This window comes from Phocoena phocoena, chromosome 1 (assembly GCF_963924675.1).
Source record: "Phocoena phocoena chromosome 1, mPhoPho1.1, whole genome shotgun sequence".
Taxonomy (NCBI): domain Eukaryota; kingdom Metazoa; phylum Chordata; class Mammalia; order Artiodactyla; family Phocoenidae; genus Phocoena; species Phocoena phocoena.
Window position 1 is genome coordinate 162,532,091 of NC_089219.1, and position 15,141 is coordinate 162,547,231.

The window sequence follows — 15,141 nt, forward strand, 5'->3', positions numbered from 1 at the left end:
AAGCATCCATCTAGAGAAGAGTCCCAAGGTCCAAGCTCTGGGGCTCTCCGAATTTCAAGATGGGTTAGATGAGGAGAAGCCAGGAAAGGGAATGTGGAGGAAGTGGCCTAGAAGAAAACCAGGAGAACATACGGTTCCAAGAGTCAAATATTTCAAAAAGGAGAGAGGGCTCAACTGCGTAAGATGTTGCTGAGACCTCGGTGAGATGTGTGCAGAGAAGTGCCTGCTAGATCTGGAATGCAGAGGGATCAGGGTCAGGCACGAGTGGGACAGAAGCCAGACTGGAGATGAGAAAATGGAAACAACTTCCTAGTTTTCTATAAAAGGGAACAAAAAGAAATATGGCAGTAGCTCGAGGGAGATGTGGGTCTAAGTGTTTGTTTTTATGGTGGAAGATAGTGGAGCATGTTTGCATGTGATAGAATGACCCATGGAGAGCATTTAGTGATGCAGGAGGGTGAGAGGAGGGGCCTCTTCAGAGACAAATGCTTGAGAAGGTGAGAGGGAGGGATGGAATCCAGAGGACAGATGGAGAAAATGGGCAAACATACTATGTTCGCCCACCAAGAGAAAGATAAAAATAAACCCTGTGGTATTGAACTGGAATTGGAGGTATTACTAACTTATGGTTTTACAGAATAGGTGAAGCTATAATATGTGTGTGGGAGCCATGTATCTACACAGCAGTTTGCACACATAGTCCCAGATCTTGATTTATAAATGTCCTTCTCCACCAAAAGGAATCAGGATCCTTGGAGAAATGACTGACACCATAGCTGGGACTGAGAGCCCACAAGACAAACCTGGAACATTTTTTGATGCCAGAAAGTAGGCTAGTGTTTAAAGAATGACGAGGAATGTCAGGAAGACACAGAATCCAGCTTGAAGGGGCTCCCACTGGCCAAATCCAGGACAGTTTGCACATCAAAATAAATTATGAAAGCAACAGCTTATAACTTATGGAGTAAAACAGGACTCTATGAGCTCACAGTGACATAAATAAATGAATAAACAAATAAATAGGAGAGCAAACATTTCTTATAGTAACATTGTTTAAAATAAAGGTAGAAGAAATGGTGGAGCTAGAAATTCACCATTTGACAAAAATCATACTAATCCTCCAATGATCAAAGGATGATGAAATTAGTGGATGAAAGTGTGATGAGGTATAAGATACCTACATATCAAAGTCTCTCCCCATAAAATATTTATTAATTAAAAAGATGCGATTAGTCACTTTACCGCGGAGAAACCTGGCAGACACCCCCCTAACCAAGTGATCACAAAAAATGGACAACCTGACACCATGTGCCTTCTGATGTGAGGCCCAGAGGCTACAACGTCACTTTTCTGGCATTCCTGCCAAAAATGTATCACCCCAGTCCCATCAGGAGGCAACATCATAAAAACCCAAACAAAGGAACATTATACAAAATGATTGGCCTTTAGGAAGTATACAATGTGGTATTGAAGGATAAAGGAGCATCGTATCTGCAACTTACTCTGAAATGGTTCAGGAAAAAAATTATATATACATATGTGTACATATATATACACATATACATATATAATAAAGCAAATGTAGTAAAATATTTAAACAGGAAATCTGAGCAGAATGTGTTTGAGAGTTCAGTGCACTACTCTTGAAACTTCTCCGTACCTTTCAAGAAATGTCAGTTAAGAATAACCCACAAAATGCTTGCCCACCTTGGCAAGGGGCTCCAGAGAACTGGGGCTAAAGGCGTCTGAGCTCAAAGACAGGCTGGCTGACTCTTGGCCAAGATGCTTTGGGAAGTGTGCCCATGAGAGAGCCACTTGGTGACCACGGAAGAAAAGGTTTCAGGGGCAAAAGGGAGAGCTGTCAAGACGTCATACAAAGCATGGAGATAGGGCCAAAGGATGACTTCCCTTTCCTAGCAGAGCCCATGTAAGGAGCTTCCGGTCCCCCAGGGGGCTGCAAAGGGGGCAGGGGGTACCCTCAATACTGACTACTGATTAGGGCCAGACTCTGAGCCGTTAGATGTTAATTCAGACTGGCACACTGAAATGAATTTTTGTCCAGGAGAAGATTATCCCCCTGAAGGCATGAATTAGCCATGCCGGACCCAGCAAGCGCATTTCAGCATCCTCCCATCCCAGTGCTGTAGCCACTCTCTACTCCTCGAAACAAATCTTTGACGTGTGCTCACTCTGTATGAAAATCCTATCTTTACTTTTCTAAACATTGTATTTTGACACAATTAAAAGATTATTTTCTTAGGGAAGGCAGGAGAGCACACAGTGGAAGCAGCTGCTTTCACATCCGCCCAAGGAAAATGCCAGCAGTCAGGCCCAGGCTGCTCACCGAGCGTGTCCACACTCACTCCCTCCGAAGCCGCTCTCTCCAGCTGGAAAAAGTCATAATCAAATCTGCTCAAGTCCTCACTGCCTCGCTCTGAAGGAAACCCGATGTAGAGGTAGGCGCTGTTGGATCCCAAAATAATTCGGTCCTAGGGAGGAGAGAGCGGGCTCGGAGGGAAGAGGCCAGAGGAGGTGAGCCAGCTCCTCTGTGTAAATCCTGAGACCCTGTTTATCCCCCAAACAGGAAAGAGACTCATAAACGAGGAGGGGAGAGGGGGCCTCTTGCTTTTTCGTGCTTTCACTGACTCCTTCCTTTATCCCACACTCTCCACCAGGCGCTGAGAGTCGGTGGGGACCAGGCAGACCCATCCCTCCCCTCCGGGACTTGTCGAACTAACGATGTAATCACAGCCCAGCCCATGCGGGATGCTGGGAGGAAAAGGGCGGGCCTTCCGCAGAGTGTATGGGGCCTAATTTACACTGGGGATTAGAGAAGACCTCTTGGAAGGTGCACTATTTAAGGTGACACGTCAAGTGTGTTAAGTTTCGGCGAGGCTGAGAAGGCCGCTGCCCACCGGAGCCTGGCACGTCTTGAGCATCCAAGGGGTCGTGTGACCGAGGGAAGCCCAGGCAGAGCAGTGAGGCCAGAGAGGCAGGAGATGGGCCGGCTCCCTCGGGTGTCCTAAAAGGGAGGTCATCGAAGGATTTCCGAGAAAGGGGTGGCCTGCTCCAGTGTGCTTGTCTAAAAGGCTCTCTGTGGCTACAGGTGGAAGAGGGACTGGAGAGGGACCTAAAGCCCCTGTGCTGCTGGGACTCGGGCCGGGGTGGTGGCAGGAGACGGGGAGAGCCCGATGTTGGCAAGGGGCTGGCAGTCCCTCTCCACGGCAGGTTTCAAAAATCTAAAAGGTCATACGGGGGTTAGAGCTGGAAGGATTTTGGCGATCACCTAGTTCACCCCTCTCTGCTTTATGGGCGAGGCCCAAGGAGGCGAAGTGACTTCCCCAGGACACACGGGGAGTTAATCTCAGGTCTCCTGAGCCCACAGCTGTGACCTCGTCATCACTGTGACGCGTAGCAGAGGGACACGAGGGCGTTAGCTCCCAGCCCTGCCCACCTCCCTCCAGCTCTCTCGGACAAACTTAGAAACCCTGCGGCTCCGCAGCAGAGTTTACCAAATGCTGCAGCTTCGTCTTGGTCGTGATGGGCACCCCGTTAACGACGACCTTGCATTTGCCGTGTGGAGTCACCGTCACTTTACCATCCGAATTTGTGAAGGAAGCGTGTTTATCTGAAATTCTAAAAGGATAAGACTGTGTCTAAGAGACCAAATAAATTACGATTTTAGTGAACAGTTTAGATCGTTCTTTGTCATTTGCACAATCAGGTAAGCCCTACAGCTGCCAAGGAAGCCCTGTGGGGCTCCTGTGTGCTGGCTCAGTGGGTGGAGATGGAGAGGTGGGTGTGAGGGACTCTGCCCTCCAGCGGGGAGACAACAAGGCAATCATTTCTTAGTGGAACCCTGCCCCTCCCCCACCCCAGTACTAGATCCCGCAGGGGTTGCACAGGCCTGTAGGATTGAGAGGAGGGGAAATGGAAAGATAGGTGTTTCAGAAGAGACACTTGGAAGGTGACTTAATAATGTGGCCACATATCGCTGAGAAGTTTAGGTCTGGTTCTTGGTCTTTATCTATACAAATCCAGACTTGAGATGTTACAGGATTTGGGGTCAGTATCAGAGGTGTCAGATTGGCTGCCCAACAGACGTCATCTCTGTGCCCTGAATGACCGGCTTCCTGGCTGTTCTAGAATGTTCCCGGACTCCTTGGCTGTCATGGAATGTTTGGGAAGTCGAGACACACAACCACCACCCAGAGCCCTTGTTTGCCTGGGGCTCAGGGGTCCTGTGGGAAGGTTTGACCCTCAGCTCATCTGGAGTTCAGCCTTTCCAGACCTGTGTGTTAGACTAGGGTCGCTGCAGGAAGTGGTCTGGAAAGGGAGATGAGGGGGTCCCCAGGAACAATCAGAGCAAAGGGCCTGGAGGCCAGCGGTCAGGGTGAGTTAGTGCCCACAGGTCCCCCGCCTCCCCTCTCCACCCCCCTCCCAGCCACCAACACACACACAAACACACACATACACGCATCCCAGGTGGGCTCAGGAGGGCTGAGGTATGTCGGGGAGACTGGTCAGTAAGGTCCCTCTTTGTAGGGGCTGATTGGGTCTATTGACTGGAAATCTTGTCCTTGGTTGTCCGGCAGGGTCTGTGGCCTGGCCTAAGGACGACTGGATGAATTCTGAGAGTCTCCTCTGGATGCAGTGGTCACAATTCTCTAATGCTGGACAGAGGTGCTGGGTCACGTCAACTTACCCCAAACCTTGAAGAGTGATGGCGTTTGAAGCTGCCTGACCAGCATCACACGAACCTGAAAAGAATTACGGTAAGTTGTTTTCAAATTTTTTCAGAATTTGACATTAGTAAGTTAACATGTTTGGTGTTTGGGAAGTGCCATATCCTCTCCAATTAGATCACGTGAAGGGATTTTTTCACTGCGATTTTCAGTCATGATGGTACATGGACATCACCTTGCCTTGGGGATAACTGTTCTACCTTCTACCTTTTTTGTGATGTTCCTAACTTTCTGTTTGTTTGTTTAGGAAAATATTTTTTATTTAAGAATGTGTCATTTATGTTAACATTTAATGGATTTATTATTGTTATTTTAAATGAATTTTTATTAATTTTTATTGGAGTGTAGTTGATTTACAATGTTGTGTTAGTTTCAGGTGTACAGCAAAACAAACCAGTTATACATATAAGTATATCCACTCTTTTTTAGATTCTTTTCCCATATAGGTCGTTACAGAGCATCGCATAGAGTTCCCTGTGCTATACAGCAGGTTCTTATTAGTTATCTATTTTATATATAGTAGTGAGTATGTGTCAACCCCAATGTCTCAATTTCCTAACTTTTTTAAAGTTCTACCTTCTTCATGGGAATTCTGGAGGAAGAAACTGTTGCATCTGGGCCTTAGGAGACCCACTGAAGCCTGGGCACAGGGAAGGCCCTGGTCTGTGAAGCCCAGTGACTGAGCCCAAGGACAGTGCTGGGAGCATCACACCAGCCTCCTGGGGCTGCCCCCTCATTCAGCCCCCACTGCCGTCCTGCATGAGCCTCTCCGGTCCTGAGTGTGCACAGGGCTAGGGTGGGAAAGCCAGATGGGACTAAATACTGGTGCCATTTTCCAGTGGATGAGTGGATCAACAAAATGTGGTGCATACATACAATAGAATATTGTTCAGCCTTAAAAAGGGAGGAAATCCTGACACAGGCTTTAACATGGATGAGCCTGGAAGACATTATGCTAAGTGAAGTAAGCCAGACACAAAAGGACAAATACTGTAAGACTGCACTTATACAAAGTACCTGGAATAGTCAAATTCATAGAGACAGGAAGTAGAATGGTGGTTGCCAGGGGCTGGGGGAGGGGCTAATGAGGAATTATTGCATAAAGGGGACAGAGTTTCAGTTTGGGAAGACAGAATCAATCTGGAGATGAGTGCAGGTGAGGGCTGCACAACGCAAAGGCCCTTAATGCCAATGAACTTTACGCTCAAAGACGGTTAACACGGGGAATCTTCTGTTATGTGTATTTTTTTTTTTTTTTTTTGCGGTACGCGGGCCTCTCACTGTTGTGGCCTCTCCCGTTGCGGAGCACAGGCTCCGGATGTGCAGGCCCAGCGGCCATGGCTCATGGGCCCAGCCACTCTGTGACATGTGGGATCTTCCCGGATCCGGGCACAAACCCATGTCCCCAGCATCGGCAGGAGGACTCTCAACCACTGTGCCACCAGGGAAGCCCTGTTATGTGTATTTTACCACAAAAAAAAAATCAAAAAGAAAAAAGGGGCAGGAAGCATAAGCAGGACCAGGGCAGGTCTAGAGGAGTGAGTACCAGCTTCGATGAAGTGCTTGAGAACCCCCGTGAGCTGCGGGTCTTCATTGACGTTGAGAAGGTGCGGGAAGGTCTTCATCATCTGCTGCTCCTGGAGGAGAAACAGAGAGAGGACTTCCTCGCCAGACAGGGCAGCACAGCACAGACGGCAATGTTCCTTCCTATCCACTGCTCCTCGGAGCTGTTTGTCTGTGCATCCCATCAACTCACCCCATAAAGCAAACCCAGAGGAGGAAAGTGTGACCAGGGGCTTCGCTGACAGAGCGGGTGCGATCCTGGCAGGTCAGCGGTCAGGGGCCTGCATTCATCCCGTCAGGACTGTTGCAAAGCACAGCCGGTTTCCGACTCTGTTCACCATTCCCAGCTGCTCTCGCGTGGTTCCCTGCACTTTGGTTTCTACCCCTGCCGTTTCTTCAGGCCCCCGGCATCCCCAGCTGTCAGGAGGCCCCATTCTGGCGCTCCGCCTGGGTAATTCTTCCTGGGTTCCACTAAACCATCTGCCCTACACCTCATTCCCCCAAGTCCTTTGGCGAGCTCATCACCCATCAGGTGTTGATAGCAAAATGGGGCCTATTGCATCGCCCTCTCTTGGTTACCAAAATGCGCTTCATTTTTTAATACAGGTGTTGATTGGTATTGCGGTTATAGAGGTCTGATAGTCAAGCAGAACTGGAATAAGCTATGCAGGCACAAGGAAAGCTTTTAAGTCCTGAAGTTCTCATAAAGAGTAAAGAAGATGAGAGTCCTTCTGGTTCTAACTGTCCATACAGAACAGAGTCCTAGGTTCTTCACTCTGGATCCTACTTGACCCCTGAAGCCAAGGGTCACAAACCCAGGTACCCCTTACACAGGATGTTACTTTCTTGGCCCTTCTGGCTGCTGGGTGCAGCCATATTACATCCACACCTCTAGAGTTCTTGGACCCTAACTTAACCTGACCCCCTGCTGCCACAGACCTCCACCCGACTCCACTCCTTCCGCCTGGAGCTCACATCTATTCTGGCGCCATGAGCCCTTTGGAATCTGGACTGGACCCCTCCCACCACTTCTAAAGTCCTCCAGGGCTGGCCCATGACTTTGGAGTTTGTCCAGAGCCTCGTGGCTTTGGGGAGGAAGGTCATGGGAGACAGGGCATCTCCCTGGCCCAGGTACAAAGTTCACACCCCAGCCCATTTATGATCTGGAATTGGCGGTGAATACCAGATACGTGGTTCAGGGTCACAACTCACAGACCCCAGAAGACAACCATATTCCTCAGATCCTCCCCAAATTCTAATTATCCACAGCCTTGAATTCTATCCTCAGCCTCATGGCCTCTTTGCTTCCTTCCCTTTCATGCCCTGTCATTCTCTCCCCAACTCTGCCAATAATTTAATTAAGTCATACATCACATATAACATGTCATATTCACATATTATACATAATACACCTCACCCCGATTATCCACCTGGCATCAACCCAGGCATTGGCGCTTGTCTGGGTAAGGGGCAAGGCCACCCCCACCCCACCCCCGCCAGGTTGCCACCCTCGGCAGGTAGAGGTGGTGAGCTCACCTGGGCAATGGCCACGTAGTACTGCTGCCATTCGCTCCGGGCCTGCTCCAGCTGGTGCACCCAGCTCAGCTGATCAGTGGGAGACCTGAGCCAACAGGCTGGCAGCTCTGGAAGGAGGGAGATCCTTTAAGCAATTTAAGGCCAGTTTAAGGTCTGCAGTGTCAAAGGTGAGGCACAGAATGTCTCAGTCAAAACATGGCACTCTCAGTAGGAGTGGGAAATAGAACTGCACTGACTGCACTTGGCAAGTTCTATAAAGACTAGGATATTCACTGCAGCTCTATTCACAACAGTCAAGACGTGGAAGCAACCTAAGTGTCCATCCACAGATGAATGGATAAAGAAGATGCGGTACATATATACAACGGAAGGTTAGCCAAAAAAAAAGAACGAAATCATGCCATTTGCAGCAACATGGATGGACCTAGAGATTATCATACTAAGTGAAGTAATCAGAGAAAGAGAAATACCATACAATATCACTTATATGTGGAATCTAAGAAAATAGCACAAATGAGCTTATTTACAAAACAGAAACAGACTCACAGACATAGAAAACCAACTTATGGTTACCAAAGAGGATAGCTGGGAGGTGGGAGGGGGATAAACTAGGAGTCTGGGATGAACATATACACACTACTATATATAAAATAGATAAACAACAGGGACCTACTGCACAGCACAGGGAACTATACTCAATGTCTTGTAATAACCTATATGGGAAAAGAATCTGAAAAATAATATATATACGTATGTGTAGGTGTATAATTGAATCACTTTGCTGTGTATCTGAAACTAACACAGGGCTGCCCTGGTGGCGCAGTGGTTAAGAATCCACCTGCCAATGCAGGGGACACGGGTTCGAGTCCTAGTCCGGGAAGATCCCACATGCTACGGAGCAACTAAGCCCGTGCACCACAGCTACTGAGCCTGCGCTCTAGAGCCCGCGAGTCACAACTACTGAGCCCACGCGCCTAGAGCCCGTGCTCCGCAACAAGAGAAGCCACCGCAATGAGAAGCCCGTGCTCCGCAACAAGAGAAGCCACTGCAATGAGAAGCCCGCGCACCGCAACAAAGAGTAACCCCCGCTCGCAGCAACTAGAGAAAGCCTGAGCGCAGCAACGAAGACCCAACGCGGCCAAAATAAAAATAAATAAATATATTTAAAAAAAGAAACTAACACAACATGGTAAATGAACTGTACTTCAATAATTAAAAGAAAAAAAAAGACTAGGATCACCTCTTAACTCATAGGAAACTAGAGCAGGGAGGTCCTTTGTAGGAGGAGCAGTGAAGCTCAGCAATCTGTTTTTTTAATCATGTGGGCATGTGAGAGCATTTCAGGACATGTCTGTGAAGTCAGGGGATTCAGGAAGAATCAAAAATTTATCTTACCTTGTTTTTCATGCGTTCCGTGTCTGTGCTTACGAATAATGGGAATTAGATGCTATATTTAGGTGAACATCCGCATGTCCAGATTTTAGAGGTACGGAGATTTGTGACAGAGCAGAGTCATGCCTGGACCAGATGTGGGCACAGCCTCTAATTTAGGAAGTGCGTGGTTGAGTCCGAAGCCTTAGTGAGTCAGGACTTGGGAACCCAGAGATATGCCAGATGGGGCCAACCTGTCCTCGAACAGAACATCCATGGGGGCAGCCAGGTGTGTGTGCATGCGGGAGCGGGTTGTGGTTGGGAAGTGTTGCCACCGCCAGACAGAGAGCCCGTGTGGCACGAGGAAGCCCGGCCGGGCGAGGGGAACGGCTACCAAGGGCCGGACGATGACAGTGGGGGCACACTCCACTAAGAGCACTGAGCGCAGGGCTTTCAGACCTTCTGGTCTGGCTGTTTTGATGCTGAACGCTTTTATCAATTCTACTTCAACAGTTTTATATTTTGCCCTTTCCATCCATACCATTCTAAATTGTTCATGGGCATAAAATTACACACACCTCATGCTGCCATGCTGAAATCTCAGGCCTTCACTCAAAGCAGTGGTCCTCAATAATTGCACGGTGGGCCACCTTAAGGTGGGCACTTTAAGGACCACTGCTGCCCCCGGGATGGATTAATTGGTCCAGATGGCGCACAGTCACCAGGTGGCTCTAACGCGCAGCCAGGGCTGAGCAGAGCCTTAGAAGAGGGTGCTGGGGCTAGTGCTTCTTAGCTCCAAACATCACTTAACTGCAGGAGGCCATCAGCCGAATAAACGCCCTTAGGGCCACCGTCCAAATCTGGTAAGGAAAAAGTAGTCCCGGTGGAAAGAATAACCTCAAAATAAAAATGGCAATTAAAAAAAAAGAGACTAAAATGACCATTTAAAAAGGACAAGGCCAGGGCTTCCCTGGTGGCGCAGTGGTTGAGAGTCCGCCTGCCGATGCAGGGGACGCGGGTTCGTGCCCTGTGCCCCGGTCCGGGAAGATCCCACGTGCCGCGGAGCAGCTGGGCCCATGAGCCATGGCCACTGAGCCTGCGCATCGGATCCTGTGCTCCACAACGGGAGAGGCCACAGCAGTGAGAGGCCCGCGTACCGCAAAAAAAAAAAAAAAAAAAAAAAAAAAAGGACAAGGCCATTATTTCTCATAACTGCTGTGAATCTACATTCAGGCCAAAATGTCCTGGACAAAGGCCCAGGGGTGCAGCAACCTGCCCTAGGGCTCCCCTAAGACTCTACCCAGGGGTTGGCCCCCAGGCCTGGGCCTGGCCACGGCCCCTCCCTTCCTCCCTCCCGCTCCCAGCCTCCTGGCTGCTGGCTTGGACCCGCGCTGACTCCTGACTCGGTTTACCTGCCATTCTGGAGTTTCCACACCCAAGCAGCAGTTTGTTGTTCTCTGCCCTGGACTCTCTCATCAGGGTCGAGGTGTTGACCACGGCTTTGTTCCGGATCTTCTTAGCCCTGTGCAAAGGTGGACACACAACCAGGCCCTGGACCTTTTGCAGTTGGAGCAGTACCACCAGATCACTGGCTGGAAGCCGGGCTCTGGTCTCAGAAGGTCAAAGTGGGAGCCTTTCATGCCCAAGTGATTCGAAACTCCACCATGTAAGGTTCCAGTAAACCATGAAGACCAGAAGGGACTCAAGAGATATCCAGGGTTCAAATAAATAGGAGCAGCTCAACCGAGGCCTGGAGCCTGCCCGCCATGTGTTCTGAACACACTCCCCCAGCTGGGCTGACTCGGTTAATGCAAAACTCTCTTCAGTCACTGCTGCTGCTGCTGCTATAGCACCACAAACCCTGGAGGCTCCCCGTGACCCTCTGCCATGTGCTCCGGGCCAGCAGTGGGCTTAGAGATGACCTAGTTCACTCCCAGCAAGTGCTGCATGGGGCGCACTTATGCTAAAACGTGACTTGCTCTTTATCTGAAATTCAAATTTAACTGGGCGGCTTATATTTTGTTTGCTAAATCTGGCAACCTTACTCCTTTCACTGAGGAAGAGGGTTTCCAAGGCAAGCCCACCGTCGCACAGGCCGCGGCAGATCTGGGCCTGGAGCCCAGGGCCCCTGGGGACCATTTTCTCCTTCCTCTGCATCACACAGTGTCTCACGTAAAAAGTGCTAGCAACAGATTGACATCTGACAAGCAGAGAGAAAACGACCATTCTAAATATTACTAAAGAGAAAATTCAAGATCTGAGTGGTACAGACGCTGGAAGAACACGTCTACTGGAGTCAGATGATACTGAGACCACGCAGCGCAGAACGAGAATGTAAGTGTTCGTGACTAAAATGCAAGGGCCCCTCCCTGAGAAGATGCCAAAGGAAGACCAGAAGGACAGGCGATTACTTGGGGACGTCACGGCAACTACCACTTTTGAGCGTCAGCCCCATGCCAAGCAGAACTTAGCCAGAAACGGTTTATGAGCAATCTCAGGTGGTCTTCACCCCACCCAGAGAGTGAGGCATCACCTCCGTCAGCAGGTGAGGTCACCGAGGGCCAGCGAGGGTCAGGTCCCGTGGCAGGCAGGGCCAGATTCTGACACACAGGCCCGTACCCATTCGAAGAGGAACCAAGTCCATTTCACATGCCAGCTGCAGCTGCCTGGAACACAGGCTGAGAATTCCAAGCTCCTGAAAGGAGCTGATGGGAACACTGCAGAGGTGGATTCTCAAATCTGCCACATGGATACGATGCAGGGGTGGTGGGGGCGCGCGGTTTCCACCCCTGGTTGGAGGCTTCCTCTCCCCAGACCCTCACCTGCCTAGACAGGTCAGGAGGAGTAGGCGCCTACGTGCCTTGAAAGGCAGGAACTCGGCTCTTCCACAGCGTCCTGCAGGGGCTAATCGAGTGGGCTTGTCTCCCCGGCCAGTCCAAAGGGAGGGAACCAGCAGTGACAGCCCTGCTCTACCCGCACAGGGAGACGACGCCTGTGACCTGCTGGGTGGGACCTGGAGAAATGAGAAGCAGCTCAGGGAAAGCTGCAGAGCCGGGGGCTGGTTCCCAACTTTGGGAGTGCCTCTGACGTGCTCATCTTTATTATTAGCACAAAAATTCTCTGCCTGTCACTATGCTCTACGTGTGTCCCAGACGACAGAAGGGGAATCTGTGAATGGTCATGCTATGTGGCAGGAAAATGCAGGGGGGACAGATAAGTGACCACATCAGGATTGGGATCAGTGCTTCCTCCCATGGGTTTGAGCCCACGGCTCCTCCCCCATCCAGGGCTGGAGTGACAGAATGACAGGCTCAGGAGGGTCCTGAGCCTCCAGTTCGACCTCCTTTTATTTATTTCCTCTCACTCTCCTCTCACGAATCCTTCTGTTCTTCCTTCTTCTGGATCCCTTCCCAAGACGCCAACCCATCCAGTATAAGGGTACTAGAAGAATTTGCCAGATTTAGAACCTAGAACCACTGTGGATAATAAGTATTCATAAACGTACCTTTCAGCATATCTTAATGTTGATAAAGTTTCCTCGTAGCAGATGTCAGCCGGACTTATGGCTGCTATCTGTAAAAAATAACCTTTTCAGATTTTGTTTTTCATATAAGGTTTTAGAGCTATTGTTGTCGATATCACACAACTAACAGTCATGGAACATCTTGTAATTTGTGGTACTGTTCAAACTTTACAACTCAGACAGAAAAGTCAGGCTTAGAGAAGAAAAATGTGCCAAGGTCACTCAGATAATAACTGGCAGAGCTGGGACCTGGACCAGCCCTGACTTGACACCTGTGCAGCTAACCTCTGTACTACGTGTCCCTCAGCACTGAGTCCCCAGCAGATTTCCTCGGGGATTTAAATGACCTTTGAACACTGGCACTGCAGAGACCAATCAATAAATCATTACTGAGTAGCCACTTGTATGGTTTCAAGTCTGGCTATTGACTTTGGCTTAATTGTTCTAGAATTCAAATGAGAAAACAAACTTTTTGATGAGCTGGAGGTGGGCAGGGTCACTGAGGGTGAACGGGGTGGGAGTGTGATTGCCCAGGCGGCAGCTTGTAACTTATGGTCCTGGAGGTCAAGATTCAGAGCATAAGGGCCTGGTGACTAATCCTTTATCTTTGTCCAGCTTTTCAGCTTGTTCATTATATCATCTCATTTAATCACCACAGCAGTATTTCCAAGGCGAGATTGTTATCTTCACTTTAGGAAGGAGGAAAAGGAGGTCTCGTGGTAAGTATGCTGAAACTGGGATTGGAGCCATGGAGCCTCAAGAGCTTGGATGTTTAACGTTCAGAGGAGTCTTATGGGCCTTCTTTTAGTCCAGGCTCTTGGGGGATGGCCCAGGGAAGCCCACAGGTACTGACAACCAGAAAAACGTTAACCAAAATGTTTGAAAAGAGTTAGGCAAGAATACATGATAAAGACAGATCCAGCAGCAGGCGTTTCTCTCCTAATCAGGACAACAGACTGGAGGCCAGTATGAGGCTGGAAGCAGAGCTTGCCCAGTTCTGTTCCTTCCCTAATCTGAAGCTTGAGAGCGGAGCGCCCTGACTTAACACATTGCGCACGGTACCACTTGGCAAACTTTCAATAATAGAGTCTGGAGTCTTTTGCTGAGATGACACAATTTGGCTACTCTCCAGGTTAAGCACCTGCCCTGTGTCTGAAACAGTCAAAAATTGATTCCAGTCTTGCCATGGAATGACTGCTGATTTATAATAACGTGACATTGTTAGTGTTAGTTTTAAAACTGTATTAGTTTCTTCCTGATAATAAAAGTAATATATAGTTCTGTAGAGAACCAGAAAAGAGTAAATTAAAAAATCAAAATTAGCACTATAGAAACTTTATTTGAACATCGCCATGGAAAGAGCTCCAGGAGTCATCAGATCATGGATCAGAACGTGCTATATCAATGCAGAGTGCTGTGTTTAGTGGTCCACAGAGAATAACTTTAATAATAATAATAACAACAGCAATAATGACAGCTACATGAGTCTAAACAGTCTAAAATGTGGTAAGAAAATCACTTTACCAAAGTAGTTCTGCTGTTCCCACCCAGAGCTGACTGGAGCAGTTTGGTCAGAACAGAGTCTCTGTAGGGAATGTGCAAGACTTTCTTCCCCATGGCTGCATCAGCCAGAGCACTGAATCAAAAGAAAATATAAAACAACAAAATTTTTTACATGTATCAAGAAGAAATCTGCTTCCCTGTGGATAAGTCAGAAACACTCCTCAAATCCCCTTGTCGACCCCATATACCAGAGACATGACTCTAAGGAATATCCAATAGTTGAGACACCTTCTGTACAAAGATGCTGAAGTTAAGACAGCAGCACAGGCTGCTGGTTCTATCCCCAAGGTCAGCACTGGGGAAACCATAACAGAGAGGGAAGCCCAGATCTGAGGCACTAACACACTAAACCTTTGGAGGAAAACCCAGAGCCTGCAGGCTATTGTAAATTTATGTATAGGGAAGGGTTGTGATCTGAGGAAGAGGGTGGCTAGCAGGGTGAAGATAGGAATGGGGAGTGGGTTTAAGTCCTTTTCTTGCCTTTCTCTCATACTGCCTTAGGAAGATCCCATAGCATTAGGACCCCATAGGACTACAGCATCAGAGTAACAGTGAATAAGAAAAATAACAGCTCAGTGTCTGCCCTGCTCAGGGCACTATAGAGAAAGTAGTGTTGTCACTGAAGAGAGTGGGGAAGAGGAGGGAGGAAATCCCATCTCTGTGAAATTATAATCACAAACAGAGAAAAGAAATCTAAAAAATTAATCCATCAGATTTAGAAAAGAAACAAAATGAACATCTAGAAAGGAATAGATACAATAATTGAAATTTAAAACACTATGGATAGGTTCAACAGCAAATTAGACATTGCCATAATGGGAATTAGTGAGCCAGATAGTT

The 15,141-nt window shown here is 48.5% G+C and overlaps 1 protein-coding gene across 1 annotated transcript in view; it reads right to left on the reverse strand.

The window, feature by feature from the left end:
- Positions 1-15,141, reverse strand: part of LOC136118419 (kinesin-like protein KIF28P) — an 85,101-nt gene that overhangs the window by 23,001 nt on the left and 46,959 nt on the right. Inside the window, exons 7-14 of the mRNA XM_065871692.1 lie at positions 14,263-14,374; positions 12,721-12,788; positions 10,628-10,737; positions 7,845-7,951; positions 6,292-6,382; positions 4,706-4,760; positions 3,513-3,636; positions 2,345-2,489 (exon numbers count right to left, since the gene is read on the reverse strand). Of these exons, the coding sequence (XP_065727764.1) occupies positions 2,345-2,489; positions 3,513-3,636; positions 4,706-4,760; positions 6,292-6,382; positions 7,845-7,951; positions 10,628-10,737; positions 12,721-12,788; positions 14,263-14,374 (812 nt within the window). The remainder of the gene's footprint in view (positions 1-2,344; positions 2,490-3,512; positions 3,637-4,705; positions 4,761-6,291; positions 6,383-7,844; positions 7,952-10,627; positions 10,738-12,720; positions 12,789-14,262; positions 14,375-15,141) is intronic.